The 17,270-nt window shown below is 40.3% G+C and overlaps 3 protein-coding genes across 4 annotated transcripts; all 3 read right to left on the bottom strand.

The window, feature by feature from the left end:
* Positions 1–263: 263 nt before the first annotated feature.
* On the bottom strand, positions 264–3,411 carry prf1.5 (perforin 1.5). 2 transcript variants are annotated; one of them, XM_026342608.1, is made up of 5 exons: positions 2,943–3,411; positions 2,376–2,639; positions 1,899–2,170; positions 1,520–1,661; positions 264–1,351 (listed from the first exon to the last, which is right to left on the bottom strand). In XM_026342608.1, the coding sequence occupies exons 2-5, from the start codon at positions 2,631–2,633 to the stop codon at positions 464–466; spliced, it is 1,560 nt and encodes a 519-aa protein (XP_026198393.1). In that variant the 5' UTR covers positions 2,634–2,639; positions 2,943–3,411; the 3' UTR covers positions 264–463. The 2 variants fall into 2 exon arrangements, with proteins under 2 accessions (XP_026198393.1, XP_026198394.1); XM_026342609.1 differs by having other exon boundaries at positions 2,376–2,656.
* A 420-nt stretch (positions 3,412–3,831) lies between these two features.
* LOC113151236 (macrophage-expressed gene 1 protein-like) lies at positions 3,832–6,918 on the bottom strand. Its single transcript, XM_026344158.2, has 2 exons — positions 6,445–6,918; positions 3,832–6,120 (listed from the first exon to the last, which is right to left on the bottom strand). Exons 1-2 carry the CDS (start codon positions 6,892–6,894, stop codon positions 4,438–4,440), a joined length of 2,133 nt encoding a protein of 710 aa, XP_026199943.1. The 5' UTR covers positions 6,895–6,918; the 3' UTR covers positions 3,832–4,437.
* A 2,499-nt stretch (positions 6,919–9,417) lies between these two features.
* LOC113149916 (macrophage-expressed gene 1 protein-like) lies at positions 9,418–12,858 on the bottom strand. Its single transcript, XM_026342235.1, is given in 2 exon segments — positions 9,418–11,594; positions 12,382–12,858. Coding segments are annotated over 2 exon segments (2,133 nt in total). The 5' UTR covers positions 12,832–12,858; the 3' UTR covers positions 9,418–9,911.
* Positions 12,859–17,270: the final 4,412 nt, after the last annotated feature.

Raw genomic sequence — 17,270 nt, forward strand, 5'->3', positions numbered from 1 at the left:
GTTGAGTTTCACTTTTTCAACGACACCATGACAAGAAAAATTGACAAATGTTCTTTGAAGCAATGGTGCAAGAAAATGTAAAAGTAAATTGTTGGCAATTATAAATGAATAGACTTCTAATCTACAAATGTTCATATGGGCATTTCAGTGAAATGTTAGTGTTATGTTTGCCTTGTCATTATCAATCATTTATCAGTATTTGTCTCAAGACAAGGCTACCCTGGCTGTGTCCTAAATCAAAATGTACAAGGCACAAGGACACTTATTGCTTATTTAATACGAAGTCAATACGACAACAGCATTTTTCCCTTTTAAGGACATAATGATGAGTTTAGAAAATTTAAGCTATGGAATGTATGTCGCATGCAAAATGTTAAACATTTTTAGCTAAAAAGCAAGTGAAGGGATGCACTATATAACAAGAATATGTTAAATCCACATTAACTTAGTGTAATCTAATAATCTACTCTGCGCTGGGGGAGTATCGTCCACACCTGAAACCTGTCAAATGAGCGTCACATTTAATGGTGTATGTGAAATAGAGAACTCCCTTTCTGAGCTGGCAGCTTAGAGAGTGAGTTCCTCGCTCGGGAAAGGCAACACATCTTCCTGCTATGTCATTGTAAAGTACATCCCTATCCCAGACTTCCATCCTCAACTCCTGACCCAGTTCAACAGAACCAAAGTTGTAAGTCGCATTCCACACTGGGTCATTATTGTCCATCACCGTCTCAGTCTCCTCGTACATGCCGTTGTAGAAGATCTTCACGTAAGCGTCTGTTTTTGTGAAGGTGTCTGCCTTCAGACCTGCGGCTCTGTGGATCTCTAGTCTGAGGGTTCCTCTGCCAGCCCTTAAAGGACAGCAGTTGTGGTCCAGGTTGGGAGTCGGGGAGCAGTTCTTAAAACCAAGATGATCGTCCTGCAGCTGGTTGTCTTTGATGTAATTGGTGACAGCGCTTCTCAAATTAGCACTTATCTGTGAGTCTTCCACCAAATGATGCAGGGGGAAGATGCCATAGGAAACCACATCGGGGTTGTCGTGCAGGCTGTTCATCCAGCTGTGGTACGCTTCAGATGGGTCCTGCTGATAGAGAATGTCTGGGAAGTATCTCTCTCCTCCGATCACCTCAATCTTGTGGGTCATGAAACCTTGATAGAAGCCCATGCTCATATTGCCCTTCAGGAGACTGTCACACTTATTTGAGAAGGAAACATTGGCAGGAAGGAAACCCAGAGCCATCCGGAGTTCAATGTTCAGGCAGTTTTTGATTTCGGTCTCAGAGAAACCCTTCAGTGAAGCCAGGCAGGTCCTGAAGGCAGTGATTCGCTTCACTTTACCACCAAGCTGGACCTAGGAAGGGTAAAAGATCAGATGACAGCTGAAAATCATCACCTTCCCAACAACATAGTCTTGAGCATTATTTTGCACTTCTTACCAAGCTATGATATTTGACATTTCACAGCATTTGAAGTTACATAATTATCAAATTAAAAGGTGAGGAAACTAGGTTTCGCTGACCTGGTGTATATAATGTGTTCCATAGGTGTCTATCAGCCGTCTATATAAGGCTCTGCTTTGGGTTGTATTTAAACTCTGTGGGAGTCTCTTCAGATGCTTTGTGAACTCTGCACTCAGCTGGGGATGATCAGCCAGCCTGTAGCTGGAAAAACAAAAGGCATGTGGAGTTCCACCATGATTTAGTGAGAATATAATCTTGGTTTTTCTGTAGCAAACACAATAAACAGCAGAGTTCACTGCAGGGTCTCACAATAAGCATTTATAACGTTCACATCTTAACCTACATACTGTAGGCCTGTGGCCCACATCTGCCTCTACTAAATGAAAGATAAAAAATCAGCCAACACTTTCCATGATTCCCAACCTTGACCGTCTTTACCTGTAGTATGTGCAACTAATTTCATGAATAGCAAAAGTAGCTTTGTCCACGCTGTGCTGGGAACGAGCAAACTTGGCCAAGTCTGAGCGGCTTCCTCCCAGCACTGCCTTGCCGATATCATCAAGGCTCAGACCTAGACCCCAGTTGTTGTTAACCAGAGAGTTGGAGCTGCGCAGCAGGGAGTCTACAGAGTGGTGGAGGGCACTGGAAAGCTGTTTACTGCAGCGACTGAATGGACGCCAGTCGAGCACTGCTGCTGGCAGCCTCTGAATCTGAGGAGGAGAAAAATTACAGGATGTACATTGGGATGCAGGGGGAGAAAGAAAATAGTTAAAGGAAGTGTGGCAAAGTGCAGAGGGAGAGGGGGAAACAGCAGGAGGTGCAAAAAAAAGAGTCTGGGTTGAAATGAAGGAAGTTTAGGCTGAGTGAAGACGCCATGAACAAAGAGTGAGAAGAGAAGGTTTTACTGTTTTTAACCTGTTTGTTTTGGAAGCGGTTCGGACACAGTGTACAGGTGTGGTTGTCAGCCAGATGGGTTTTGACGTTGATGACATATGCCCCTGTCCGACGCATCCGCACCACGTCAAAACCCTCCCCTGCTAGGTCGTGGCCTGGGACAAAAGCGGCTTTCTCACATTCGGACCCTGAGCCAGTCCAACAGCCCTGGAGACCGCAGACCTCCAAGACCAACATAAACAGAATGAAGTTGCTCTGTTGGTATCTTCTTGCTCGCATGGCTACCTAAATATAACAGCACACTGAGGTTGAGAGTATAGTAAGAAAGTCTGGAATTTGACTGATTTATACAACAAAGATGCAATGAGCAACTGATATATAAACTATATTTTAGAGTTTAAATGTAAACACGTATACAGTAAGCGGACCAACAATAGAAAATGAATTGGCATGCATTTACTGTCTGTTAGACATTAAATGCAGATGAATAACTAGTCCTCCTCTCTGTTTTACAGAATCCTGCCACAGATTTGTCAATACTAAAAACATGCACAGAGACATGTACCATAACAATGCGTGCAGTCTTACCTTGGAATGTGCTTGTTTGATTCTTCTTCAGGTTGCGCCTTTGTCTTCTTTTAGGGGTTTGTGAGGCTGCAGCTTTCTTTCTTATAAAAAGCCTCTTTAGATTTGTCACTCTGCACTAACCCCATCGATGGCGGAGCACTCTGTAAGCAGTGACCGGCAAACTGTCTAAAGTCTAGATCCTGCTGGAAATTAAAGCACGGTTGAGAGAGCTTTACTGGCAGGCTGTGCTGAAAGCCTGGTGGGTGAAATCTTTTGTCTGTCTTCGCTTCACGAAATAGACCAGGGAGGGAGTTTCCTTGCTTCAGGGCTATGGAACAGTGTCTGTATTCCTGTTCCCCCCTCTCTCTCTCTCTCTGTCTCTCTGTCTCTCTGTCTCTTTCAGACATTAATAATTTCCTCAGCATGAGTGGTTTTGTTTTTATTTTCAAAATCCACATCCAGCTTGGCGAATCCCCTACAGCTGTGTGTGCGTGTGCGCGTGTGTGTGTGCGCGCTGGTGTAGGCACGAGAGGGGGAAGATGCACATTAATCTGATTGAAATGGAGGTTCATGTGTGCCTACATTCATGTGAGTGTACGGTACAAGCGTGTATGTATTTTGGAGTGACTGTGTTTTTGTGTTCATAACATCTGAGCCAGCCCGTCTGTGTACTGATAACCATACCAAAACCATGTGGTCAGCTTTGCCATTGTCTATTTATGGATGCTGGTGGAATGTTGGTGGTTTTGTGACTAAGGTCAGAGAAGATAAAAGATTCTCCGTGCAGGAGATTTAATTCAACATGACACAGCAAAAATATTTCAACCTAGATTTCACTTTTAGCATTGTAAGTTATACGTAACCAGCGACATACCAACATAGATACAATAAAAACATAAAAACATTAATGCATGATATTGGTTTTTAATCCTTTTATTAGTATGTAAGTAAAGTGGAGAGGAGTTGATTTGCATACATTTATACATTCTCTGAATTTTAGTAGCATAACACAAAATGTAAGATACAAAAACTTATCAAGCCTTGAACTAATGCTAATTTTATTTCTATATGGAAATGGCCATCATCTATAAAATATGTTTGTAAACAACATGATATTTTACATCTTGGCCTCATGAGGGCACTATTGCTTCACTGTGAAATGTGTCTCATTTGGTTTTTAAAGGGCAGATTGCTCCACAATCAGTGTCTCAGATAGGCTATATATTGTCTAAATTTTGTAGGTGCAAAAAAGTATACATATGCTAAACAACAGCTTAAAGTGCTCACCGTGCTATTATTTCTACCATTAAATGTATTGATAAAACCATTTTGTTTCTATCTTTATTAAAATACTTTACTAATAATTTACTATGTAAATGAGTAATTCTGGTTTAAGAAACATTCCAGAAGAGAACTAATAAATGCTAAATCGGTTTCTGTAACACATCAGACGGAAATTTCTGAAAATCAACAAAGGAAGTGAAAGATAAAATAAATCAAAACAAATGATCCTCATTTACGCCTCATTTTGCGGTGTCTCACTCTCTCCTTCATCTTGCTCAACCTCTCCACGTATTTCTTCATAGCCTCTAGTTGTTTTAAACCCAGAAAACCTTCTCCGTCTCCTTACCAGGAATACTGCCGCTATGACCACCAGCACTACCATACCCATCACCCCGAAGGCTACCCCTGCCTTCTGTCCACTGGACATCTGGTTCAATTCTGGGTTAAGCTCTTCTACAATCTTCTGGATTTCCTCTGGTTTGGCAAGTTTCCACGTCTTGGTCTGCCCCACACGGATCCAGCTCTTTTCTCCCTCGGTCATCACCATTACTGTGTTGGTGGCTTGCATACTGATAAGTGGAGGTTTAAAAAATGGAGGCAGGTGGATTGGCAGCAGCTGTCCACCTGTGAACAGTCCTGACTGGACACAGTAAAGAATCTCACAGCCATCACTCACTGCAGCAAGGTGCTGGCTGAACTTGGGAGGGCAGCGACGTTGACCTCCTGCCAGTGGATTGCTTGACTCACAGCTGAAGAGGCCTCCAAACGGTACTGCATATCTGGTGCCAGTTTCATAGTCATTACTTACACAAATGACCTGGCCATCTGAGAGAAACTTTACTGGAATGAAGTTAGGGGGGCAGCTTTTAGCGTTGGTGATGGGGTTTAGGAGAGAGGGGCTGTATATGCCTCCAAACAGATACCCTGAGTTGTCTGGAGCCTTTCCATTGACAGAGCACCAGTAAGTGTTGATGCGAGCAGAGCGAACATGGTAGTTGTCCTGACAGACTTGCCGATGGCAATGTGAGAGGTGAAAAATCCCACACCTATATCGCTCATCATGGCAGTCGTATGAAGTGTAACCCTGCTGTCTCACCTCTGATCTCAGCAAAGTGGGGGAGTAAGGCGAACGACAGGAGAAGTCACCTGTGTCTGGGTTTTTCTGGGCCAGGGCGTCACATAGTGGACCAGCATCGTTGCTCATTTTGTTGCACTCTTGGTAGACACCACCAAAACTGAGGTTTGTGGCAGGGCCCTCACAGGAGCTATCATCAACATTGGCCTGAAAGTTAAAGTTCTTGGAGTTGATGTCTACACAGCCAGGACGGGTGTTGACTTTGTAGTATCGCTCTATGGCCTGGCTGACTCTAAGAGCCACTTTTCCAACCGTAGGCTGTGGCAGATCAGGTAGGGTGTTGGTGTTGATAAAGTAATGTAAGGGAAATCCGGACCGATCAATAGCAACCAGGTTGTTTCTGATACTTTCCTGCCACTTCTGCAAAGTGATGCCAGGGTAGAAAGGTGTGCCACCTCCATGGCTTTGGATTAACGAGTAATGAATGTTGGATTGGTATGTTTTAAGTGATGAGCTCTGTTGGGTACTTTGACTGCTTATGTCGAACTTGAGTTTATCAAAAAAGTTTAAGCCGGCTTGTGCTTTGATAGTGGAACCTTGTGACACACTGTCTGACACATATGAAGAACTGAGGTAATCTTCCTGCACCAAAGCAGCTCCTGCATCGACACTAGTGATAACATGAGTTCCATAATCCAGAACCATCTTCTCTGAGAGATAGTTGGCGTTCCTCGTCTGGTTGTTTTCAATTGCATCAGCGATATCTTTGACTTGTTGAAGAAAACGTGTGTCCAGAGCAAAGTCGGGATAAGCTTTAACAGTGTAGATGAAGTTACGAACCTTTGAAGAAAAAGATTAGGACATAGTTTTTTGCTTTTGTTGTGATTTTTTATCATTGAAGCTTACACATTTTCTGTTGCTATATTTATTTACTTTTAAAGTGGTTGTCACATGTGAACATGAAATATTTTAGGGCACAAAACATTCTTATCAGCCAAATTTATAAGTAATCCATTGAATCCACAAAGTAAACACTGTTAATGTTATTTTAGCTCTCAATCTTATTTTAGCTCTACAGCTCGATGGGACTTTATATACATTTAAACTGTAGCAACAAATGAAAACCTTATTAATGAGGTTTAAATCATGAAATTAAAATCTTACCTGTACTCTGGCTGTCGTTGAAGAGTCTCTAACTTGGTGGGTTTTCATTCTCTGGTTCTCAGTTGAAAATTTGGCATTCAGCATAGAGAGGAATGATACGTCTGCATTTATGGTGAAAGATGTGGAGCTTTTCTGTTCCAGCCAGGAGCTGATGATCTCTGAGGTGGTCTCCACACCCGTCTCCTTATGGGGGATGACAAACACTTCATCCGGGATGAGATAGAGTCCATCCTCTGAGGTTTGACACTGGAAGTAGCTGAGATTCATGACTCGCCCCATGTCCATGTTCCGGAGGTTGTCCCAGCCTCCACCTGGCAGCACCTCTAGTGCTGTAATGGAGAGGTTGGTGGAGGCTCGACATTGTCTGAGCCAGTTTGTGGGTCGGCTGACAGGCACTGGAGAGCAGACATGAAGAAGAGAGAAAGCAAGGAGGATCACCGCTGTCTTCATGATGACTGTCAGAAATGGGAAATATGATGACTGACTATAAGGTTAGTACCAAGTTCCTCCTCCTCTTTGTCATATGAAACAGGAACAGTGTAAGCTCTGGGGAGAGAGAGGTTTTGCCTCTCTGCATTTTTGAGTCCCAGAGGATGTATGTGTGTGTATATACGTATATATATATAGTCCCATATATATATATATATATATATATATATATATATATAATTGAAAGATGTGATTTGTTCATGGGTGCATACTCAAAGCACAATGTGAAAATGAACCATAACTCTAAAGTTTTATACACTTGTGAGTAAATGAGACATTTTCCAAGAATGTGTTGTCGTACACGTACAGTACACACACACTGGTAAGGTATGGTTGTTCCTGGTATTTCACTTTATCTATTCCTCAACAAAAGATTTGTAAAAATTGAATATTTAAAAAAACAGAGCCAATGTTCACAAGAGAGAGGGTGGATAAGATAAAAAGTGGAAACTAGAAGTGAGATCTTATCTCAACCCAGGTGACCACAGCTCAAAGGAACCAGGTCCAATGGTGATAAATCCTTTGTTTCATAGACCTGTTAAGGTAGAGGTACATTTGTTTACTGGCTTCCCCTTTTAAACCTAGCAGAAAAAGAGATATGCAAACAACATTTATGAAAGGGAAGTGAAACGTTTACAGTCACAAGTGACACTGGGAATGTCCTGACTCTAAGTCACCACCAGACAATCTAACCTAAGCTTGAACATTTTACAAATTACACAATCACTAAAAAGAGCATATGTAGCAATGAACACAAAATGCTGTCAACTAGAAGGAGTAGTATTCAAACTTAGGAGGAACTTTTCATTTTTCTTAGTGTTTGTTTTGGGACAATATTAATCAGAAAAATTACAAGTTAGTAATGTGAACTTGTACTTGTACTCTGACTATCTGCTTTCTATTATAGCTCTGAGAAACAGGAACAGAAACTTCAGTAGACTATTATAGTGCTTGCCTATAACAGGACTCCACCACAAGTAGAAGTACCACTTCTTACTGAAGTTGATGTATTAAATACATACTCTAAAATGTACTTAAAGTGCAAATATACAACATAATATAGGATATGTTTTCTACTATTCAGAGGTAGTGTTAAACAAAAACAGCAGCTGGTGTGGGACTGGTTTTAACCACTTGTGCTGCCAAATGTTTAAAACATAATAATACATAGTAATTTATGAGTTGAATCTATTTTTATGACTATATGTCTGCAAAACTAACTAATAAATGTAAAGCTGGTAAAAATAAATGCAGTGCAATAAAACCAACATATAAAAACTAACATGAAATGGAAATACTTTGGCAAACCACCTCAACATTGCGCTTCAGCAGTAAATATAATTACTTACCGCAAACAAGTACGCATATATGTTTAACCATATGTTTTTAGCTACATTGTCAAATAAACCATCATTATAAATATAAGTGTTATGTGGGCAGTTTTGTCACGGGGACCGGTAATCTGACTTTAGGCTTCATACAGATGGAACAAGTTGTCATCAAAGTGGCTCCACGGTTGCTGCTGATTGGAGACAAACAGCAGTTCTTCACTACTGCGCCTGCCAGTGTGGTGAATTAGGTGTTACTGAATCCAGCCATTAGATGGAAAGAAGAAACCATACCGTTCGTAACCTCTGCTGCTGTGTGAGTGATATTGTCTAGACTGCTTTTACTGTATTGATTAATGCGCCAAGACCAAAACTGAAAAGGAGATCCCAGCGTTTTTTTAGTTTCAGTTCCATCTTTGTTCGCCAGCTTTTCTCGTGCCAACACTCTCACTCAACGTAACGTCTTAGTCTGCTTTCTAAATAATGCTTGAATGGAGGTGGTATACCTAAATTCATCATCTGGAAAGTATCATCGCTTCACTTTCACTGTAACCCCGTCATGTGTTTGTCTGCTGGAGATAAGGGACAATCCAACGATCGCGACTCGCCACGCCCGTCAGGCTTCACTGTTGTCAGTGATGATTAGTGTTGCAAGCAGCTGACAAGTGTCGCCTCGTGCCAGTTCACAACAAACACTTTGAAAGTAGGCAAAACGTTCAAATGAAATACGCAGGGGATGGACACGGGCTTTGTTTCCCGTGCGTTTCTGTGCGCATGTGTGCGTAAAAACATAGCATGCCCTGCGCTTTCTATTGCTGTCCTGTCTTTGTGCATACAATAACCCCTTCCCTAACAAAAACCTCCAGTCATTTGCCTCATCTTGAATTATGCCCTGATAGATTCAATAATCAAACTGATAGAACACTAAGTTTTTGGAAGCGGTTTGGATACATGCAGTCAGACGACATAGACCAAACCCTTCGTCTGGCAACTTTGTGCAATTGCAGTTTGATATGACCAGATGCATGCAACGCATATTGTTCAGTGTAAGCATGTAGACATGCAGTACATCCTCTAAACTACTTTCCATTACTTTAATTAGTCAAAAACAGTGTTGACAGGTAAGAAAAGAAAGTTCACAGTCAACAAAGACATATTACTTTTGTGTGTTTAATAGGTTGATGCAAAAAGTAAAGTACAACAAATAATACATCTTCACCATCGTACATTTGTATTCTTTCACGAAAAAGGGGATTTGCAAAGTCTTAATTTACTGTAGAAAACATTATTAAAGGCATTTATTAACATTCAGCAGTGTATCTAGTTCGTGGTATTATGCTTCTTGTCATCACAAAGTTCAGCCCTGTTCACTTCTGTGCTGTGTTTTCATTGTACAGTTCAGTGATTTCATTGACAGATTGTCCTGATGCCAAAAAAGTACGAGATCATTTAAAGCGAATCACAAAATAAGTAAAATAACAACATTGTAATGTACACATCATGCGTTCAAGCAACAAATGCAGATTAATAAAATATAACAGTATTGCCACTTTAGGTAAATTATATGATTCAAACTAGTCCTAAGAAAACCTTTTCTCATCACCCAGTTTAACCTCGGTCTCCAGGTACCAAGCCTCTATGCTGTAATTTTCAGGCCTCATTTTGTTGTGTCTCACTCTCTCCTTCATCTTGCTCAGCATCTCCACGTATTTCCTCGTAACCTCTAGCTGCCCGAAAGGGAGAAAATCTTCTCCGTCTCCTTACCAGGAATACTGTCCCTATGACCACCAACACTACCATACCCATCACCCCGAAGGCTACCCCTGCCTTCTGTCCACTGGACATCTGGTTCAATTCTGGGTTAAGCTCTTCTACAATCTTCTGGATTTCCTCTGGTTTGGCAAGTTTCCACGTCTTGGTCTGCCCCACACGGATCCAGCTCTTTTCTCCCTCGGTCATCACCATTACTGTGTTGGTGGCTTGCATACTGACAAGTGGAGGTTTAACAAATGGAGGCAGGTGGATTGGCAGCAGCTGTCCACCTGTGAACAGTCCTGACTGGACACAGTAAAGAATCTCACAGCCATCACTCACTGTAGCAAGGTGCTGGCTGAACTTGGGAGGGCAGCGACGTTGACCTCCTGCCAGTGGATTGCTTGATTCACAGCTGAAGAGGCCTCCAAACGGTACTGCATATCTGGTGCCAGTTTCATAGTCATTACTTACACAGATGACCTGGCCATCTGAGAGAAACTTTACTGGAATGAAGTTAGGGGGGCAGCTTTTAGCGTTGGTGATGGGGTTTAGGAGAGAGGGGCTGTATAAGCCTCCAAACAGATACCCTGAGTTGTCTGGAGCCTTTCCATTGACAGAGCACCAGTAAGTGTTGATGCGAGCAGAGCGAACATGGTAGTTGTCCTGACAGACTTGCCGATGGCAATGTGAGAGGTGAAAAATCCCACACCTATATCGCTCATCATGGCAATCGTATGAAGTGTAACCCTGCTGTCTCACCTCTGATCTCAGCAAAGTGGGGGAGTAAGGCGAACGACAGGAGAAGTCACCTGTGTCTGGGTTTTTCTGGGCCAGGGCGTCACATAGTGGACCAGCATCGTTGCTCATTTTCATGCACTGTTGGTAGACACCACCAAAACTGAGGTTTGTGGCAGGGCCCTCACAGGAGCTATCATCAACGTTGGCCTGAAAGTTAAAGTTCTTGGAGTTGATGTCTACACAGCCAGGACGGGTGTTGACTTTGTAGTATCGCTCTATGGCCTGGCTGACTCTAAGAGCCACTTTTCCAACCGTAGGCTGTGGCAGATCAGGTAGGGTGTTGGTGTTGATAAAGTAATGTAGGGGAAATCCGGACCGATCAATAGCAACCAGGTTGTTTCTGATACTTTCCTGCCACTTCTGCAAAGTGATGCCAGGGTAGAAAGGTGTGCCACTTCCATGGCTTTGGATTATAGAGTAATGAATGTTGGATTAGTATGTTTTAAGTGATGAGCTCTGTTGGGTACTTTGACTGCTTATGTCAAACTTGAGTTTATCAAAAAAGTTTAAGCCGGCTTGTGCTTTGATAGTGGAACCTTGTGACACACTGTCTGACACATATGAAGAACTGAGGTAATCTTCCTGCACCAAAGCAGCTCCTGCATCGACACTAGTGATAACATGAGTTCCATAATCCAGAACCATCTTCTCTGAGAGATAGTTGGCGTTCCTCGTCTGGTTGTTTTCAATTGCATCAGCGATATCTTTGGCTTGTTGAAGAAAACGTGTGTCCAGAGCAAAGTCGGGATAAGCTTTAACAGTGTAGATGAAGTTACGAACCTTTGAAGAAAAAGATTAGGACATTATTAAAATTTTACTTCATATTATTTTCTTAAATTTGACCAATATTTTTGTTTTGTTTTTTTGTTTGTTTGTTTTATATCTTTTGTCTGATGTAAACACAGTAATTGCACTTTGGTGAACACCAAAACAACCACTCCCTATAAAAGAGGTGGTTTCAAATCATTACGTGAACTCTAGTGCGGTCCTCTTGGTGAGAAAGCATACTGAGCCAAAACAAGCCAAGCTATGAATAGCATGATTTCGGTGCTATGAATTATATGTAGATTTTTATTTATTTTGTTTGAAGGCCCAAAACATGCTGCAGGTGGAATCACAGGCAAACGTAGAGTTGTGAGGAGGTAACATAATAAATCACCTGGGGAATGCCCAACCCGCATTTTCATACGTCATGTAACTGTCTTCCCTGTGTCACAGAAACATTAAGTAGTTCACAACACAGGATCTTGTTCCTTTAATTACTTATTTTGTACTTGCAGAAGATATCAACTGACCAATAAGCAGATGGAATTTGAACCAAAGAGATGTGGTACACTTGCGTGTGAAAAGAAACTGAAGCACAGGAAGAAGTTTGCAACTCATCAAGTGATCCGCACCAGAGCAAACGTACTAAGATGTAAAAACATCCTATGACTACACATGAAAAATAGACTCCTGGCTTACATTGATACATTTATCGTAGTGTTTTAAATGCACACTTAAGGCTATTGTACATAGTAAGTTGATAATTTATTTATCAAACAAAATCATGAAATTAAAATCTTACCTGTACTCTGGCTGTCGTTGAGGAGTCTTTAACTTGGTGGGTTTTCATTCTCTGGTTCTCAGTAGAAAATTTGGCATTCAGCACAGGGAGGTAGGATACGTCTGTATTTATGGTGAGAGATGTGGAGCTTTTCTGTTCCAGCCAGGAGCTGATGATCTCTGAGGTGGTCTCCACACCCGTCTCCTTGTGGGGGATGACAAACACTTCATCCGGGATGAGATAGAGTCCATCCTCAGTGGTTTGACACTGGAAGTAGCTGAGATTCATGACTCGCCCCATGTCCATGTTCCGGAGGTTGTCCCAGCCTCCACCTGGCAGCACCTCTAGTGCTGTAATGGAGAGGTTGGTGGAGGCTCGACATTGTCTGAGCCAGTTTGTGGGTCGGCTGACAGGCACTGGACAGCAGATATGAAGAAGAGAGAAAGCAAGGAGGATCACCGCTGTCTTCATGATGACTGTCAGAAAGTTGTGATGGGACTGCTGAATATTTAAGTTCATGCTGTGTTTCTCCTCCCATTATATGCTCTTATAACAAACAGGAAGATCTTGTTCAGAAGGGGCTGGTGTGGTTTGTTTCCTTCAATGTGCAAGTCTGCACATGATGTTGTTTACCCCAGCGCATGTATACCATATGTATAAATGTAAAATGAAAACTTTTATAGAACTTGATGAGCTACATATGAATCATCTGCATGGCCCATACTTATAAGATAATAAGATAAACTATAACTTAGTTTATCTCATTGACTGTTGCACAAAAATGTTTTTACATTTTAGTATGATGATACTGTAATTAAAGTAATATCTTTACATACGTTCACACTTCTACGTGTTTGGAAAAAAAAACAAGTAAGCTCCTCCCTCTATTGAACTTGACAGAAATGCAGGTAGAAATGTGAGTCTGACAATATCTTGAAGCTATATTTGTAACCTGTGTTGGCAACCTGTCACATGAGCCTGTGTCGTTGGAAATTCCCAACAAAGCAGCTGGATAGTGTAGTTATAAGACCAATGCCCTACATGCAGAAGACTGGGATTCAAATCCCAGCTGTGGCCTACCTCCAGTAGGGGTCCTTAGACCTCCTTATGCTTACCCTGCCTTTGCCTTTGAGCCTTGTAAGTTGCTTTGAATGGAAGCGTCTGCTAAATAATTAAATATAAACAAATTTCTGAGTGTAGGCAACAGGCAACAATATGATCAAACACACACTTTAGTGTGAACAGTCAACAAAAATTCACTACAAAAGTGGTTTTCAGTATTGAACAAACTTGTTTGAGATTGCCACAGTTCAATGGTAACTGGAAACTTGCCCACTGAATGTTTCTTGTGCAGTAGTATATTAATAATCTAACTATAGAGGAGTTCATACGTGGTCCAGAGCTGATTGAGTTTGTAAATGTATTACATTTATTCGGTAGCTCACAAGCAAGTGTGCATAGAAAACTAAAAAAAGGCACAAAACTAACCCCATACACAGAGGAGACCAATGCACAGCAAAATAATCTTTCTCAAAAAAATCTTTCCACAATGTAGGTCTACATGTTTCTTCATGTGCACCTACTTCATGATCATAATCTCAGATAAACACAAAAGAGTTTACAAAATTATAAAAAATTAAACCATTGTGAAAACAATGTTCTAAAACAAAAGAAGTCACTCGTGACCCAAGACATACCGACTCGTCTATCAAATGGGGTGGTTCTAGGAGGACTTCTTTATGTATGGCTGCTAATGGAAGTGGTAAACTAGTCTTAAACAGGATGGGCTGCATTCCACCTGTTTAAGGCTAGATGTCTCAGTGACAGTTATCATCGCACCTTTATAAAATAAACTATATAACTCAGATCAGACCAGCAAGAACTGAAGGTGGCATGAATATAAAAAGCATCCTTCAAGCCTACTCAAATTCAGTTGTACTACACTGTATTGTAGTTTTGCTTTAATTTAACTGCACAATCTTATGTTGTGTGCTACTCTGTACATTATCTATTATACAACTCATTCTTGGCCATATTTTTAAAAAGGGCTCTTCCCAACCACAAACCTAAATTAACTTCAAGTGAGTGATTCTCTAAGTTACTATTTTATTATCTTTTAATGTATTATTGGATTTTTAATTAATTTCAGTGTGCTTGATTTGCATGAAATTTCCGTTTCAGTAACTATATTCAAACAGAACCTTTGTTTTCCTTTTATTCTCATATTCACATTAAATGTAAGCATTTTTTTTTATATTCCTTTAAAACAGCTGCTTTTATACCACTGAGATTTTCATGTAAAACTAATCAGACCTCCTCTACTCCTTTTGTGTATCTTTTTTGGCAACTTTTGTGACTAAAAGATTTATATTTCTTAAAAAAATAACAAAAGCATTCACCCGGATTTCATTTCAATATGACTGCTGGATTAAGCTACAACATCGTGCTATTAGACCAGGTGTATTATATTCTTTTCTCTACGTAGTACAAGACTTTAAGAAACTGCAACCTGTCTAGCCGAGAGCGACTGATTCTTGTGCAAAGCCCACAAAGAATGTGGTCTCTCAAATAGAACATGTGGTGGTAAATATGTGGTAAATGGGAATTTGACCCAGTACAATGATTTGTGTCGAGGTAAAAATGGAAAGTAAAAGCACTCACATATACAAGATAATTCAAAAACAAAGTCTTAAAGGGTGTGTCTGTGTTTTCACATAACCTGTCTGTAGTGATGTTTGTGTCATATGAGTATTTCAATAACAGTCAAACCCAGGCTGGAACATACAGTGGCAAGAAAAGTACCGGTATGTCAACCTTTTGGAATTTCATGGTTTTCTGCAATAATTTGGTTATAAAATGTGATCTGATCTTCATCTAATTCAAGAGTATTAACAAATGTAATGTGCCTTAAATAATAACACAAAAACATTTTGATCTTTTATATCTTTTTTGAGAACAACCATAAAAACCTCACAGTGCTAGTGGGAAGAGTATGTGAACCCTTGGAATTAATTGACTGGTTGACCCCCACTTCAACGACTTCAACCAGGCGCTACCTGTAGCTGTGGATCAGACCTGCACATTGTTCTCAAGGAACTTTATTTATTTATTTATTTTATTTTCTGAAGACTTTTTTGATTCATGCAAGCTGACCAGGTCCCGATGCAACAAAGCAGGCCCAAATCATGATGTTTCCTCTACCATACTTTACATTTGGGATGATGTTTTCATGATGATATGCAGTGCATACTGCCACTCGGGATTGTTTATTTCATTAATTGGTGTTTGTTGTGCTTTTGGGGTCATGTTGACTGACCACCCACTTCTCGGTAGAGTAGCCACAGTCCCAAAGTGTCTCCATTTGTAGAATGAAAAATGTGAAGTCTTTGACATCACATTGTAACCCTTTCCAGCTTTTTGTAAATCATCAATTCTTCCTCTGAAAGCTCACATAAGCATGTTCTTTTTGTGCTGAGCTGTAGTCTACACCTACAATCTACAATCTTTCCACTGGCACTGTGAGGTTTTTGTGGTTGTTCTCAAAAAAGACATGAAAGATCAAATGTTTTTTTTTATTACTTTAGGCACTTTGTATTTGTTAATACTCCTGACTGAAGATCAGATCATGTTTTAACAAAATAATGCAAAAACAATGAAATTCCAAAAGGTTCACATACTTCTTCTTGCCATTGTAAGTAAAGCAGAAGCAGAAGCCTCCACCAACCAGCCATGTTCAGCCATGAGTGAAGGTAGGTCTGGTTTTATTAATTTTTATTGATCCCTTAAGGGAGAAATCTGTCACCAGTGCATAGGAATAATAAAACTGCCAAATCACACCAAGACACAATACATATTAATAGGAGTGTGATATTATATGTTGGTGAAGCTAGATTATAAACAGTAAAAATATAAAATATTATCTGACAAGTTTTTAGGTAAATAGGTTAAAAGCTTTGCACTGATGAGTGAATTACTGTAAACTGCAGTCAAGAAAACCTTTAAAGATTATGTGTATGTTTTTAATATAGTAATAGAAAAGCTATAAGTACATATACTAGATATATATATGCAAGATTTTGGTGTAATAAAAGAGGCTAACTAAACAGAACTCAGGGAATGTCAACTTTACTTGAACATAATAGAAATCAACAGAACAAATAGATTACAATGAGCAAGAGAAAGTGGAAGCTTGTGTTCCAACAAGTGAGGGTATGTAAGGAAAATGGGAAACTAAAACGTCATCTAAACCCAGCACTCACTGAAAACAGAACAGACACACTTTAATGACTGATCAAACCACTGGAGAACCTGGTGATGTAATGGGAACTTGTGCGTCAGACTGGCCAATTCCTGCATTTATTGTTTTGCTAAGGACTAAAAAGATTTCCATCCATCAGTGGCAACCAGCAGAGGCACCTTCAGCATAATTTAATGACAGTGATCTTATTATTAAATTATACATTAACAAAACCAAGTGTTTTATCATGTATATTTTATTTGTTAGAGCAAGTGAGTTGTTTAAATCAACATGTGTAAAGAATACTGTGATGTTAAGCCTTTTTCCCCCTGTGATACTTAACCCTGACCAGTAGATGGCAACTCTGAACCATGAAGTCATAAATATCCATGCAAGCGTTATTTACGCACACTCAACTTAGAATTAAGTTTCGCAAGTTATATATTACTGAATTATACAGTCTATCAGTCTTATCAATCTTCATTTTAAATTAGTGCAAAGAGAACAAACAAATAAAACGGATTTTAGCTGCTTATATAGGCAATCTTTAGAGCACCTGTCTGTGAGCGACGAGAAGTAGTGATAAGACTGTGATAAGCACTTATTCTCACTAATATGTGATTATATATACCTGTCTGTGCTCTCCGCAAATGTAAAACAGAAACGTGTTGCA

This window comes from Anabas testudineus, chromosome 9 (assembly GCF_900324465.2).
Source record: "Anabas testudineus chromosome 9, fAnaTes1.2, whole genome shotgun sequence".
NCBI classification, from domain to species: domain Eukaryota; kingdom Metazoa; phylum Chordata; class Actinopteri; order Anabantiformes; family Anabantidae; genus Anabas; species Anabas testudineus.